The 13,838-nt window shown below is 45.2% G+C and overlaps 1 protein-coding gene across 6 annotated transcripts in view; it reads right to left on the bottom strand.

The window, feature by feature from the left end:
• CTPS2 (CTP synthase 2) overlaps positions 1-13,838 on the bottom strand; it is a 115,575-nt gene that overhangs the window by 20,324 nt on the left and 81,413 nt on the right. For all 6 annotated transcript variants that reach the window (XM_060086743.1, XM_060086745.1, XM_060086744.1 and 3 more), the window contains 2 exons: positions 13,235-13,331; positions 1,514-1,569 (listed from right to left, as the gene is read on the bottom strand). In XM_060086743.1, coding sequence (XP_059942726.1) covers positions 1,514-1,569; positions 13,235-13,331 — 153 coding nt within the window. The remainder of the gene's footprint in view (positions 1-1,513; positions 1,570-13,234; positions 13,332-13,838) is intronic.

The following is a 13,838-nucleotide window of genomic DNA, read 5'->3' as shown; positions in this document are numbered from 1 at the left end:
GCTTGGGGAACTAAAGTCCCGCAAGCCACGCAGCGTGGCCAAAACAAACAAACAAACAAAACAAGGCAACCTACTGAATAGGAGAAGATATTTGCAAATCACGTATCTGATAAGGGGTTAATATCCAAGATATATAAGGAACTCATACACCTCAACACCAAAAAAAAAAAAAAAAAAAAAAAATTAAAAAATGGGCAGAGGATCTGAATAGACCTTTTTCCAAAGAAGACATACAGATGGTCAAAAGGTACATGAAAAGATATTCAACATCACTAATTATCAAGAAAATGTAAATCAAAACCACAATGAGCTATCACCTCATATCTGTTAGAAAGGCTACCATCAAAAATACAAGGAATAACAAATGTGGGAAAGGATGTAGAGAAAAGTCCTACAATGCTGGTGGGACTGTAAATTGGTACAGCCACTAAGGAAAACAGTATGGAGACTCCTCAAAAAATTAAGAGTAGAACTACCATATGACCTAGCTATTCCACTTCTGGGTACTTATCCAAAGAACATGAAGACACTAATTCAAAAAGATATATGCACACTATGTTCACTGCAGCATTATTTACAATAGCCATGATATGGAAACAACATAAGTATCCATTGATGGATAAAGAAGATGTGAGATTATATATATATATATATATAGCAGTTGAACTGTTACTGGTTCACAAGTGGGCAGGTAATCTAAATTGACCCAATCAGGTTTAGGAGAGATGCATGTTACCTCACTTGCCACTGGCAGCCATCTTAAAACTATGAGGGAGACCAGCCTAAGGACAAGGCAGACACACAGAAAAGGGTAGGGCCAAGGGACTCCTAGGCAAAGCAAGAGCCCTGATTGTACCATGCCTGGAGCCCGCCAAGCCTCTAGACTACCTATTACCTGAGATAAATTTCCTTATTGCTTAGGCTGGTTTCAGTGAATAATGAGCAGGAATTTGGACTCTTCACAGTCAAAAGCAATGTAATTGGTACACCAATTAATCCCTGAACAGACAATTTGCATTTTGGGGAATGTAGGCTTCTCATGCGACAATCTCAACAATAACTCCTCTTAATCATGCGACACTAAGCTTCATGCTCAATGTAGCTTCCAAGAGGCTCCCAAACCAAGAGTCCATCATGTGATACCCAGAGGCACACCCCTATCCCGAGAGGCATTTGGTTCAGAAGATGCAAGTACCCTTTTCCCAACTCTGCCAAAATAAAGGGCAGGAGGTTCAGGATAAGTATAAGAACTTTATCTCGGTCCAAGAGACAGCAGTTAGGGTAACAGAGAGCCCTGAAATGTCCCATGTGCAGATACTTAAAGATTTTGCCTTTGGAAAGCCAAGACCAGAGTCTCCCCGCCCCTACCCGCCTCCTCTGGGCAATCTGGCACTTCTCCCCTGAGCCCTATGGACACCAGGCTGGACAGCTTCTCCAGAGGCCCACTTGTGATCACTGGGGTTCCTCACACTAAGCATCTATATTCAACAGTAATTCCATGTGACAGCCATACCTCATACCGATGTCTGTGTCTTTCTTCTATAAAAGGAACGTCACCATAAAGTTTCCCTGCAAAGATATGAAAGTGAAATGAATATTGTAGTAATCAGCTTTGGAACCACATCCAGGGCATCTGTGTGGGGGAAATCTCTTTGATCTCTATCCGTCTGTCAGAGGCCTAAAAGTGAACCAGACTCTAGATAGTAATCTCAATTTTCTTTCCTTATAGGACAGCCATAGCTTCTTTGAAACCCTGAAGCAATTCTCAAGTAAGCCATCAGCAGTGCACAGAGGGAAGCCCACCATGGACTCCAGCAAAGGCCCTCCTTTCATACGCCTGCCTGCAGAACGGAGAGCCCCAGTGACATCTGCATCATCACCACTGTGCACATTCACAACGGGGCTCATGTTACAAAAGAAGAAAATGAAACCAAGGGAAGGGAAACGAAACCAAAGGACTTGCCCAAAGCCCCGCCCCGCTGGCCATGCCGTCCTGTCTGGAGACCAGGCCTCCTCACTCCCCGCCCAACGCCTTCTCCACTACACCAGCCGCCTCTTCTTTCGCACGTGTGGCACTGGCCACACTGGTTTACACCCCACCTTAAAAATATGCCTATCCTTTGACTAAAATTTGACCTCTAAGAATTGACCCCAGAAAACAGAAACGAGGACAGAGATGTAACCACGAAGATGTGACCTGCTGCGTTATTAGCAGGGGACAATCGGAAACCAGCATCGCCTCAGGAGCGGAGGGCTGCTGGCAGGAATGAGAGCACAGTTCTCATCCAGGGCTGTGTGGCAGGGAATCACACACGCGGCTGCTGAGACAGGGCAGCATCTCGGGCACAGCCTGTCTGGCGATGGACACGGGGGCCAGTGGGACGCCCAGTGACCCCAGTGTGAGGTGGAGAGCAGCGGGGTCTGTCACCAGACACCTCTCAAGAACATAGGGCCCATCGAGCACGTGGAGAAGCAGGATGGCCACGTGGGTCGCAGCACTGGAGCAGGCACAGGAGCCGACGACTATTCCCTCCGCACCGGCTCTCGGCACACAGACCCCAGGCTCAAAGCCAGGGGACGGGAAGACCCGCCGACAGCGCTGGAACACATCGCCGAACCCCAGCAGAATCAGGAGAAGGGCTCGAGCCCACAGGCAGGGGATTGCCAGACTCCCCAAGGTGTCATCAGGCCGCGGAACAGGATGTTTCAACCAAGAGACCGAATGTCTCACATCCCGCTTGAGCTTTTGACTTGGATAAAGAAAAGGCAATCTGGCTGTATTCTCGATGACTCAGTGCGATCAATTATCATGACTGAACTTCTACCTGCAATTCTCTGCATACAAACTGAGTTCCCTGGTGACGATGTTAATGACAGTGAGTATTTAGGTATGTGCCTTGGAAGAAAAATGGGCAGAGTGGGGGCAGGGAGCTCCTCTGAGAGAACTCCAACATGCCACTGCCAGGGGGTTATTCAAGACAGAGCCCTTTGTACTCAAACTATCGGTTCATAAAAATGAAAGAAAAAATGGAAGATGATAGCACAATAATGCCCAGTTGGAAAAAATGGAAACACTTATACCATGAAGTTACAAGAAAAAGCAGTTGAAACATCTGGACCTAACTTTGAGAGGATTCTCATTCTCCTCTGACCTCTAACTTTGTCACTGATCTTTTCCTCCTAGAGTCCAAAATGTCTTCTCTCCTTCCTTCATTAGGACAGATGACTAAGCACATCCAATAACAGAGCCTGCCAATACTAAGAGAGATGGTGGGGAAAATGGCAAAAACCTCCAAATTAGGATATAAGTAATTATATTGAGGAATTATATCTGAGTCATTGGGACTAGCAGGATATTGCACGAACTTTTGAACCTGTGTGGCTTGTGCCTGCTGCCTGGCTTAAGGCAAACTTTGTGCTTGCTATGAAATCCCAGAAGTGACAGGAAGAGGGGAGGTATAGTGACTCTGGAGCCAGAATGCCTGGCTTTAAATTCCACTATACCATGTAATGGACGTGTGACTTGGGCAAATTACTGCACCTCTCTGCCTCAGCTTCCTCATCTGTAAAATGGGGGTGACGACAGTCTCTACTTCATAGCGTTGTTGTGAGGACTGAATAAATCAAAACATGTGAAACACTTAAAACAGTAAGTAAACCATGTGATTGGTATTGTTATCTCTCGACTATGAAATCCAAACAGAAAGAATGGAAGCTAGAACATAACTTCTACAAGATAATAGACAAGATAGGGACCCATCTCCTCAATTCTTGAGACCAGTGTCTAGCATATAAGCAGGTACTCGATACATATTTGTTTAATGAATGAAGCATATATATGGGGCAGGGGGTGTACATGGTACACGATGAAACATGTTTTCAGAACTTTGGAAATGCTGTTTTGTGCACTCAAAATCTTTCTTAATCACTGACAAATCTATCAAGAATGAATTTATGAAATTAATCCATTGCCATATCCATGAAAAAAGAAAAAAATTTAAATTTCCATTAAAACTATATGTTGAGAATCAGCTCAGAGTGTTACCTGATGAAAACACCTTAAAATCAAAAACTAAGAATTCTCACTGCAGGGCCGCCCTGGCACCAGGAATTCTGATTTCGATGCTCTCAGGAGAGTGCCCAGGCACGTGGGTTTTTACAAAGCACCGAGTGACTCCCTGTGCGTTCCTCGTCAGTAACCACTGAGCCACAGTATCACTGAACATGCTGTTGGAGGGACAATCAATGACAAGCGAGATGCTGGATGCTGCTGGACGCAGACTGTATCCAGGTGTGGACTGAAAAGACTAAGGGGTAGATATGCCATGTTGTTAGGAGTGCTTCTCTGGACGGATTTATTGAGCACACATGCCACATGGTAAGCCTAGGCACAGGGGACATCCTCAACGATGAGAAAGTGACATGGTCTTCCTTCCTGTCCTAGTCTTTTTGGGGACAAAATAAAATGCAACAGAGATTAACTGCACATAAGCTTAATGTTCACTTAAGAAGCAAGTAGCATCAAAGCTTTAGAGAAAGACACCTAATAAGGTCTTAGGACCTACAAAATACTCTCAGTGTAGGCAGCAGGACACCAACAATGCATATAATAGCATCGTCGGAAACAAAAACCCTGCCGAATTACACCTTATCCTTCTCTAATTCGCTACTGGGTAGATTCTGTCTCATACATAATATATATTTAACCCACTAACGGTCCTGCCAATCCCCACCCTCCTGTTAATAATCCTAGTGTGTGAACCTGAACCTTTCTCCTTCCTTTTCAGATCAAAAATTTCCCCCACAAAAAGCTATACAAGCTAGAAGGTGGAAACAACCCAAATGTCCATGGACAGGTTAATGGATAACCAAAAATGATATATACATGCAATGGAATATTACGCAGCCTTAAAAAGGAAGGAAACCCTGACACATGCTACCATATGGATGAACCTTAAGGACTTTATGCTAAATGAAATAAGTCAGCCACAAAAAGCAAATGCTACATGACTCCACGTATATGAGGCACCCAGAGTCATCAAATTCTTGGCGAGAGAAAGCAGAATGGTGGTTTCCAGGGGCTGGGGGCAAGAGGAATCAGGAGTTGTCGCTTAATGGGTAAAATGTCTTAGTTTTGCAAGATGGAAAAGTTCTGGAGATCAGCTGCACAACCATGTGAATATACTTAACACTTCTGAATTGTACACGTAGAAATGGTTAAGATCATAAATTTTATGTTATGTGTGTTTTACAACTAAAATTTTTAAAAGTAAAAGGTAAACAACCCCATTCTTGCCCCCACCACTCCCTCTTCCTCTGACTCCCCCTTTATCCAACACCCCCATCCCTGTCCTTTGCAACCCAGCTTTCATTCCTGTCATTTTACTGAACTGTTCTCTAAAACCCAGCAGATCCGTCTTCAGTGAGGACTGGAGTAACGCCCCCATCCCCCATCTGTGACCTCTGCTCCTCTCTGGACTCCCCTTGCCCCGCCTCCCTGACTTGCGGCCTCCACTGGGGACAGCTGCCCACGCTTACACCCTCTCTTCCTCTCCCACCTTCACTCCCCGGGAAGCTGTCAGCCTTACGCTCCCATTCTACACCTCCCGATCCTTACCTTTCACTGGGTCTCCACATTTCCTATTTCCAGGGGGCCAGAAGAAATCACCCATAGTGTGCAATAAAGCTAAAATCACTACCTGATGGGCTTCATTACCTCCCTCTCAGAAGACCTGCTGTGCTTTTGCACAAATATCTTTTAACTGCTGTACCAGTGTCTTAATTTGACTCACTTTTAAGACTGCCCAGAACCCTGCCCTGTACTAATTAGGTATTATAGGAGCTACAGCTCTCTTTGTATGTACAAGGATTTGCTGGTGTTTGTCTAGAGATCCCAAGAGGCTGCCCAGCGTGCAGATTTTTGGTGTATTTGGCTTGCACAGTGTCGGCAGACACAGTTTTTAATTTTTAAATAAGTTGCCAACATTTAAGAATCAGAAGATTTCTCATAAAACTCTGGATTTCCAGATTCTTTTAAAAATTTAGAAGACTGGCAACAGTGAATCCACAGTCCTTCATGCAACTATCAGCTGTAGCAGTTACTCCTTTGATGGGTCAAGTGCTTGTCAATTTGCCCCAGGCCCCACCATTCCCTATGGCCTCTCTAACACTGAGGCCCACTGTAACTGCCATTGATTGTTGAGCTTAAGCCATGGCATTTCTCACATTTGGCTGTGTAACTCGTTCACATTCCCAACCGGGGCCTAATGGCCCAGCTTCTCAGTCCAAGGTTGATTCAGTGTCCTTCTTCAAGCCAAGCACCCGATTTCAACTGGCTTTCAGAAGCCAGGGGTGGGCTCTTCACTCCCTGTTCTCCTCCACAAGACACTCCTGCTGAAACCTGCGGAAGCCTGTCTTGGGGCTCTCAGTGCGAGGAGGCTCAGCTCTGGGAGCTGTTTGGGGGTTTCTGTCCCCTCTTTGATTAAGGTCCAGCCATTTGGCAGAGTGAGGTGGTCAGGAGTTCGGGCTCTGAAATTAGCTCAGTGACTGTCTAACAAGTGACTTCGCCATGCTACGACACGGTTCTCGCGTGCAAAATGCGGCTGGGTCCCAGGGGTGTTGACAGGCATAACTGAAAAGATGCCCATCGTGTCCTAGTGACCGATACTTAGAAAGTACATGGTCCGGTATCTTTCTCCTTCTCCATTTTTTACTTTTGGATTTTAGCAGATCATTCCTTTAATTTTTAGAAAACATCTCATTTCTTTTAAGTATCTAAACTCCTCCCCTTACCCTAATTTTATTTTTCATGCTCTGCTTTTATCTCAATTTTCTATTATGAAAATGCTAATTTTCAAGTTTAAAAATGCTAGTCCTCCCCTTTAACTCTACACTGCAGGGTCACATGCTTTTCCATTGCTTGTATCTCCTTTTATTCCCACCACCCCCCCTTTTAGTATTCTCGTCGCATTTTTTTAAACTCTTTTCTTAGATTTTCTGCATTCTTCTGCTAGACCATATTAGCAGGTTGGGGAGCCAGGAAACCAGAAGGGAGGGGCTTGAGAGAACCTGCAAGACAAAGGGGCTGCCTGCCCCCCACCCCTCGGCTCACCTCTCCTCCCCACCCACTGGCCCCGTGAGAACCCATTCTTAACACAGGCCACTAACTGGAGTTTACCCCGAGCTCTGAGAGAATCACAGGTCAATACAATGAACCCTCCCCATTCACGATCCTAGCATCGCACTGGAATAGTGCTTTCCTGTGCCAGGTGCTGTTCTAAGGACCCACGTGCATAGCTGATTTAGCCCTCACAAGGCCCCCACAAGGTAGCAGCTCTTCTGATGTCCATTTTCTAGATGCAGAACTGAGGGTGAGCAGCTACACAGCCAGCGATTGAGAGCTGGGGATGGGGCGGTGTGACTCCAGGGGCTGGGTTGTAACCACTTCCCGAGTTCCCACAGGTGAAGTGCTCAGGACAGAGCTGGTCCAGTAAGGGGGACATAAATGTTTTAACCCCTTACAATAAAGGAGCTATGTCCCAGACCTGTGAGCCCCCATATCCACGAATACACTTTGCTGGGAAAGCCCCAGCAAAAGGCAAGAAGCAGCCGGGGAGAGAGGGACCCCCAGTGTGGGCTGTCCACGGGGAGGCGGGGAAGCTGGCCCACTCCTCTCCCAAGGCGCACCACGCTCCTTTCAAACTCCTGTCTCAGTGAAACATGTTACCGTGGCACGGACCTTCTGGGTCCCTAACTCCCTGGTGATCTCTTTCAAACTGTTTTATAAATCACCTCATTAGCCCAGCTAAGGTTTTTTGTGTGGCTGTTTTTTTCCTCAAACTTCCTAACAATCTAATCACACAAGGAACTAGAAGCTGTTTTTGTCTATCAACGCTTGGATAAGAGATAAGAAAGCACAAGCAGTTTTTCTAGCCTGAAAATTTCTTCCCCTTATCCGCCTGTCTTTCAGTTCTTTCAAATTTGAGATTAAACCACTCTGCATTTCCAATGCCATGAATTTTACCCAGATCCTTAATACGGGGACTCACTCAATACCTTCCTAATTGGCCTCTTGCCTCTGTTCTCTCAAAACAAAAACCTCTTTCTCTTACAGTAAAGCAGAACCAAGCCTTTCAGTCAAGTCCTTCTCCTTATTATGAGGAAATGAAGACAAGGTCCCCAAAAGGAATTAAGTCTTTTCCTAAACTATTCAATTTTCACCTGCTGCGTCCAGACAGCTTCGCTGGCCTCTGCAGCCTAGACTCTGCCACACTCACTAGCAGCTGGCGTCACCCTGAGGAGCTCTTCCCAGCCTCCTCTGCCAGCTGACGTCTGCCAGCATCAACTCACTGTCCCCATGTCGTCTGCCCTGAGGATGAGGGTCACGTCAGAACTCTGATGGGAAATCACCAGGACCTGGTCTCCAGCTGTGCGCACTGCACAGCAGGGGGCTCCAAATTCCTTCCAATACATCATGCTGCATCCGCCACTGGACCGGACACCCCTGGAGGGCAAAACAGCATCCACTCACCTTTAACGACCCCACGGCCCAGCCCCACCGTGCTCAGGGGCTGGCCCTCTCCCTCCTCTGCTTCCCCGAGTGCCTCCTCCTACACCCTCCCGGCTTCCAGCCCTGCTCATTCCTCTGATTCTAAAGGCAAGGGTGCTGGTTTGGAGGGCAGAGTCACGCGGATTGCATACACAGTTTGGGACTGTTTTAAACTGGGCTTACTCTAGCGTTCCTACCAGCGCACACCCACACCAGACTGTGCAGTATTCAAACACGCTACCTGAATGGTCCCAATAATGTTTTCCTGCTGCTGGTGGCAGTTCGGTTTAAAGACCACACTTGGCACAGAGAAAACAGGCTTCTTTTCCTGGATGTCTTAGCAACATACTTGGGACCTGACCAAAAAAATTAAGCCAGGGACCGATAATATTTTGGACACACTATCCAACAAGCTGTTAGCTGTCCCCTGAATGAGCTCTGAACCTTGTCTGTACTGCTTTGTACTTCAGTATGTTCCCAGCTCTCACACTCAGTTGAGAGCCACAAGCAAAACAATAAAGTTTCTGAAGTCTTAAAACCCTCTCATACCAAAGTTCCTCGGTGCTCTCCCTGGCTCCCCTCTCACCTGAGCCTGACCCCCTCCATCTCTAGCCACACCTCAATCTAGATTTCTCACTCTTCGAAGCACCCCATTTAAGACTTAACTGCTAATGTAAAATAGATAGCTAGAGGGAAGCAGCGGCATAGCACAGGGAGATCAGCTCAGTGCTTTGTGACCACCGAGAGGGGTGGGATAGGGAGGGTGGGAGGGAGGGAGACGCAAGAGGGAGGAGATATGGGGATATATGTATATGTATAGCTGATTCACTTTGTTATAAAGCAGGAACTAACACACCACTGTAAAGCAATTATACTCCAATAAAGATGTTTAAAAAAATAAAAAGGGCTTCCCTGGTGGCACAGTGGTTGAGAGTCCGCCTGCCGATGCAGGGGACACGGGTTCGTGCCGGGTCCGGGAAGATCCCACATGCCGCGGAGCGGCTGGGCCCGTGAGCCATGGCCGCTGAACCTGCGCGTCCGGAGCCTGTGCTCCGCAACGGGAGAGGCCGCAACAGTGAGAGGCCCGCGTACCACACACACAAAAAAGACTTAACTGCTTTGTACCATATCCCCCTGCTTTTCAAAAGTCATCTAATGAGTTAATCAAACAAGTAATAGTATCACTATAGGTAGACAAGTCCTACCATCTACATTCCCAGATAAAATGTGTGTGGTTTTTAAATTGAGGTATAATTTACATGCAATAAAATATACACATCTGAAGTGTTTAACAAGTTTCACAATCCTGAAATGTGTGTTTAAAGAGCCACGTTTTGGAGAGTGATCATAACGGTGGGCTGTGGAGCCAGGGCCACGTGTTCCAGTAGAAGACTAAAAACAATGTGAGAAGAGCAGCCGAGGCCTGTCCCCCCAACCCCCACCCATGGCCCTCCGCTTGCTCAGGTGAACAGTACAAAGGCTGGACCAAATGGCTTCTGAAAGCCGTCTTGGCCTTATTCTGTCACTAAATAGGGTATTTAGGCAGGCAAGTGGACAAGCGGGGAGATGTCCTTGAATGCTCCCCAGGAGGGTAGCAGCCTTGCAGCCTTGGCCTCTTGCTTTGTTCAGCCTGTGCTTCTTTTGTTTAGACAGGGGTTCTGTAAGCCGTGGCAACCCCAAGGCAGAACAGGATTCCCCTGTCTTTGTTCAGCTCTCGAACTAAGAATGGTTTTTACATTTTCAGATGGTTAAAAAAAAACAGGAGAAAAATAATGTTTCATGATGCATGAAAATTACATGAAATTCACATTTCAGTGTCCATAAATAAAGGTTCATTGGAACACAACCATGCTTGTTCACTTGCATATTTGCCTATTGCTGCTTTCATGCTACAACACAGAGTTGAGTAGTTGCATCAAAGACCATATGGCTCCAAAATTGAAAATATTTACTATCTGGCCCCTTACAGAAAAAGCTTACCAACCCTTGCTTTAGACCATCTAGGTAAGAGACTCTGGGCTGGTATATCTTTCTGTTCCCATATTAAGTGCTGATGGAGACTTCAGACATGGGTGGTATACAAACAAGTAAACCACCATCTGGAAAGGGGAAATTTCCACTTTGTAGAAATGAAAAGAAATGCAAATTAAAGTACAATAATACAAGGCCCATTTTGTTCTTGTTAATAGAACAGAAGAAAAATATTAGCAAAAAGACTAGAGAAAGCAAGGACACGACAGTACAGTTAACATCATTATGAACTGGTTCACCTTTTCTTTCAAACAATCCAGAATTAACAGTTATAAAAGTGTTCATACCCTTTGACATAATAGTCTGACTCCTGGAAATCTATCCTAAAGAAACAATCAAAAGGACAAGAGAACACTGGGTCAAAATGTTCACATCAGCATTTTTCTAACAAAATGACAGAAACAACCTGAAATGCTTAGCAAATGGAAATGAATCAGTATATTATGGTTCCTTAACTCAATTAAATATATGTCCAAATAATAGACATGAAGACTAAATACATGAAAAAGTTTGCTACTATAACAGACTATATAAAAACTAAGGATGATAGGGACTTCCCTGGTGGACCCGTGGTTAAGACTCCACGCTTCCACTGCAGGGGGCCCAGGGTTCAATCCCCGGTCAGGAAACTAAGGTCCTGCATGCCACGTGGTGTGGCAAAAAAAAAAACCCAACAACTAAGGTTGATAGATAAAGTTTAGAAAAGACCATGAAAACTTAAAAAGAAAAAGTTTAGAAAAAAATGGAATGGAGTACTGACACATGCTATAATGTACACATACGTTTAAACATTATGCTAAATGAAAGAAGCCAAACACAAATGCCAGAGGTCATACCATTCTATCTTTATAAAATATCCAGAATAGGCAAAACTATAGATTAAGGTAATGGGCTTAGGGCTGGAGGGGGTGGTGGTGATAGCTAAAGGGAACAGGGTTTCTTTTTGAGGTGCTAAAAATGTTCAAAACGACTGTGGGGGGCTTCCCTGGTGGCGCAGTGGTTGAGGGTCTGCCTGCCGATGCAGGGGACACGGGTTCGTGCCCCAGTCCGGGAAAATCCCACATGCCCCGGAGCGGCTGGGCCCGTGAGCCATGGCCGCTGAGCCTGCGCTTCCGGAGCCTGTGCTCCGCAACGGGAGAGGCCACAACAGTGAGAGGCCCGCGTACCGCAAAATTAAAAAAAAAAAACAACTTGACTGTGGTGATGGTTGCATAACTCTGTGAGTTGTACACTTTTAGCAGATGAATTGTATGGTATGTAAATTACATCTTAATAGAGCTGTTTACATTTTTTTGACGGCAGGCAAAAGATGTTAATTAAGCAACAAACTTTGGTGTTAGGTTTAAGATTCATAAACATCATCAATACTACTTTTAGGTCTACTGTAAAGAAAAACAAATCCTAAATCAGTCTTATTTCCATCAAGACAGGTAAAAATTTTAAATATATTGAACACAATGCTCCTTTTAAAAAGCTTAGTACGATTATAACTGAATCTTTTACAGTAGATAACAATTTTAAAAGATGAAATTTCTCACTAACCATTTTTGCCTCTTAGACCACTATTTGAACAAAGTCTCAAAGTATTTAGAAACATCTGAAAGCGAAAGAATTGCTGCTAATATCCACAAAGAGAAAAAATTCTTATATTCTTAAAGAAAAAAGTCACTGAAAGAATACTGGCTTCTCACCCAGAGAGAGTAGGGAAATATGTGCACTTTAAAACTTTTCCTTTTTAAATTTCCTTCTTGCTAAGAAGCTTTATATTCCTTAGAAGCTGTTTATCAGCCTTAAAGGAGAACCTCATATTTCTAGTCTTATTCTTCTTTGAGTGAAGAAGGCATTTTTCTAAGGTATTCTTATAACTTCACAAGAACAATGCTGGACGCCCGAGATACCTGGGTTCCCTCCTCTGCATCCAGCCCGGGACGGGCGGGATGGGGGGTGGAGGGGGGAAGGTGAGCAGCGCTGGCATCTGTCCTGGCCACTGCTGTATCTCCAGAATCGAGCACGGTGCATATGGCGCAGAGCAGGCACTGAGATATATTTATCAAATTGAATTAGGGGTTTTGGGGTTACATTAAGTTATTCTCATATCATATGTTAATCTATGGGAAAAAGTTCCACAGAAATTAGAATAACCTTATCGGGAGTGGAAGATCAGCAAATACCAGACAGTGAAGCCCATCATATTTTCCTTACCCCATGCTGGAGCGACTCGGGGAACAGAGAAATAGACTTCTGAGACATAACTGCCCCCCTTCTCAAGAAGTTCAAAAATTAGTGGCTCAAAGCAGTCAGACATGAAACAGTTAAACAGGGAGCCAGTTTCGATGCAGTGGAGAAAACAGTGGATTGGAAAGAACTGAGCTGGAATCAGGGCTGTCCTGGTGCAGGGTCAACCCCAGGAGCATCGGTAAAGCACAAAGCAGCCCACTGGCCAGGGTGTGGTGGAGGGCAAATGAGAAGGGGCACCCATGTGTGTTCTACCAACCCTTTCAGAGAGAGGAATGGGGAAGCAGGAGGACCAGCGAGTGCAGAGGCAGGGAAGGGGCGAGAGGGACGGGATGGGAGAGCTCCAAGAGGGCTGTGGCCAGGCACAGCCATGTAAATGACGCCTGCCATGTTATAAAACAAATGATCTGAGAAACTTACTTAATATTGAATTTTCAGTTTTGAAAACAGTTCTTCTTATTCCCAGCCTCATCGTTCCTCCCAAATTGCCAGGGTTGTGTTCCGGCATATCAATCACCTTAGAAAACAAAACAAGTGCGGTTTTGCCATCTTGTAAAAATGTAATTTCCCACATTTCAAGCTTTACTTTTAGGGGATGCTCACTGGGTAAGGATGTTCCTTAAACAAGAAAATCTGATCGTTCCTTCCATTTTCCTATTCAAACACGATCATGCTTTTATACGCTCCTCACAGTATGCTGCCTTTTCATCTCTGCTTCTCATCTTTCATTCAAATCACAGGTAAAAAATTTATCAGGAGCATCTTTATAACCTCCCTCCTGTCATTACTCAAACTGTCAGTTCCAGGCAATGTTCACACTTCAAGTTCTGACCTTCTGGGACCTTCTGCTTTGGTCTTCACATCCCTTATAATAACAACCCTCTCCCACCGCCCACTCCATTCCCTAAAGATTTTCCATAAGCAAGTCTGTCCATTTTGGAAAAGGATACCAAAAGTACAGTCGTCCCTCAGTATCCAGGGGGACAGGTTCCAGGACCCCTCTGGATAACAAAATCCTTGGATG

Source organism: Mesoplodon densirostris, chromosome X, assembly GCF_025265405.1.
Source record: "Mesoplodon densirostris isolate mMesDen1 chromosome X, mMesDen1 primary haplotype, whole genome shotgun sequence".
Taxonomy (NCBI): domain Eukaryota; kingdom Metazoa; phylum Chordata; class Mammalia; order Artiodactyla; family Ziphiidae; genus Mesoplodon; species Mesoplodon densirostris.
Note: the sequence above shows the minus strand (reverse complement) of the source record. Positions and strands in the feature narration are given on the sequence as shown.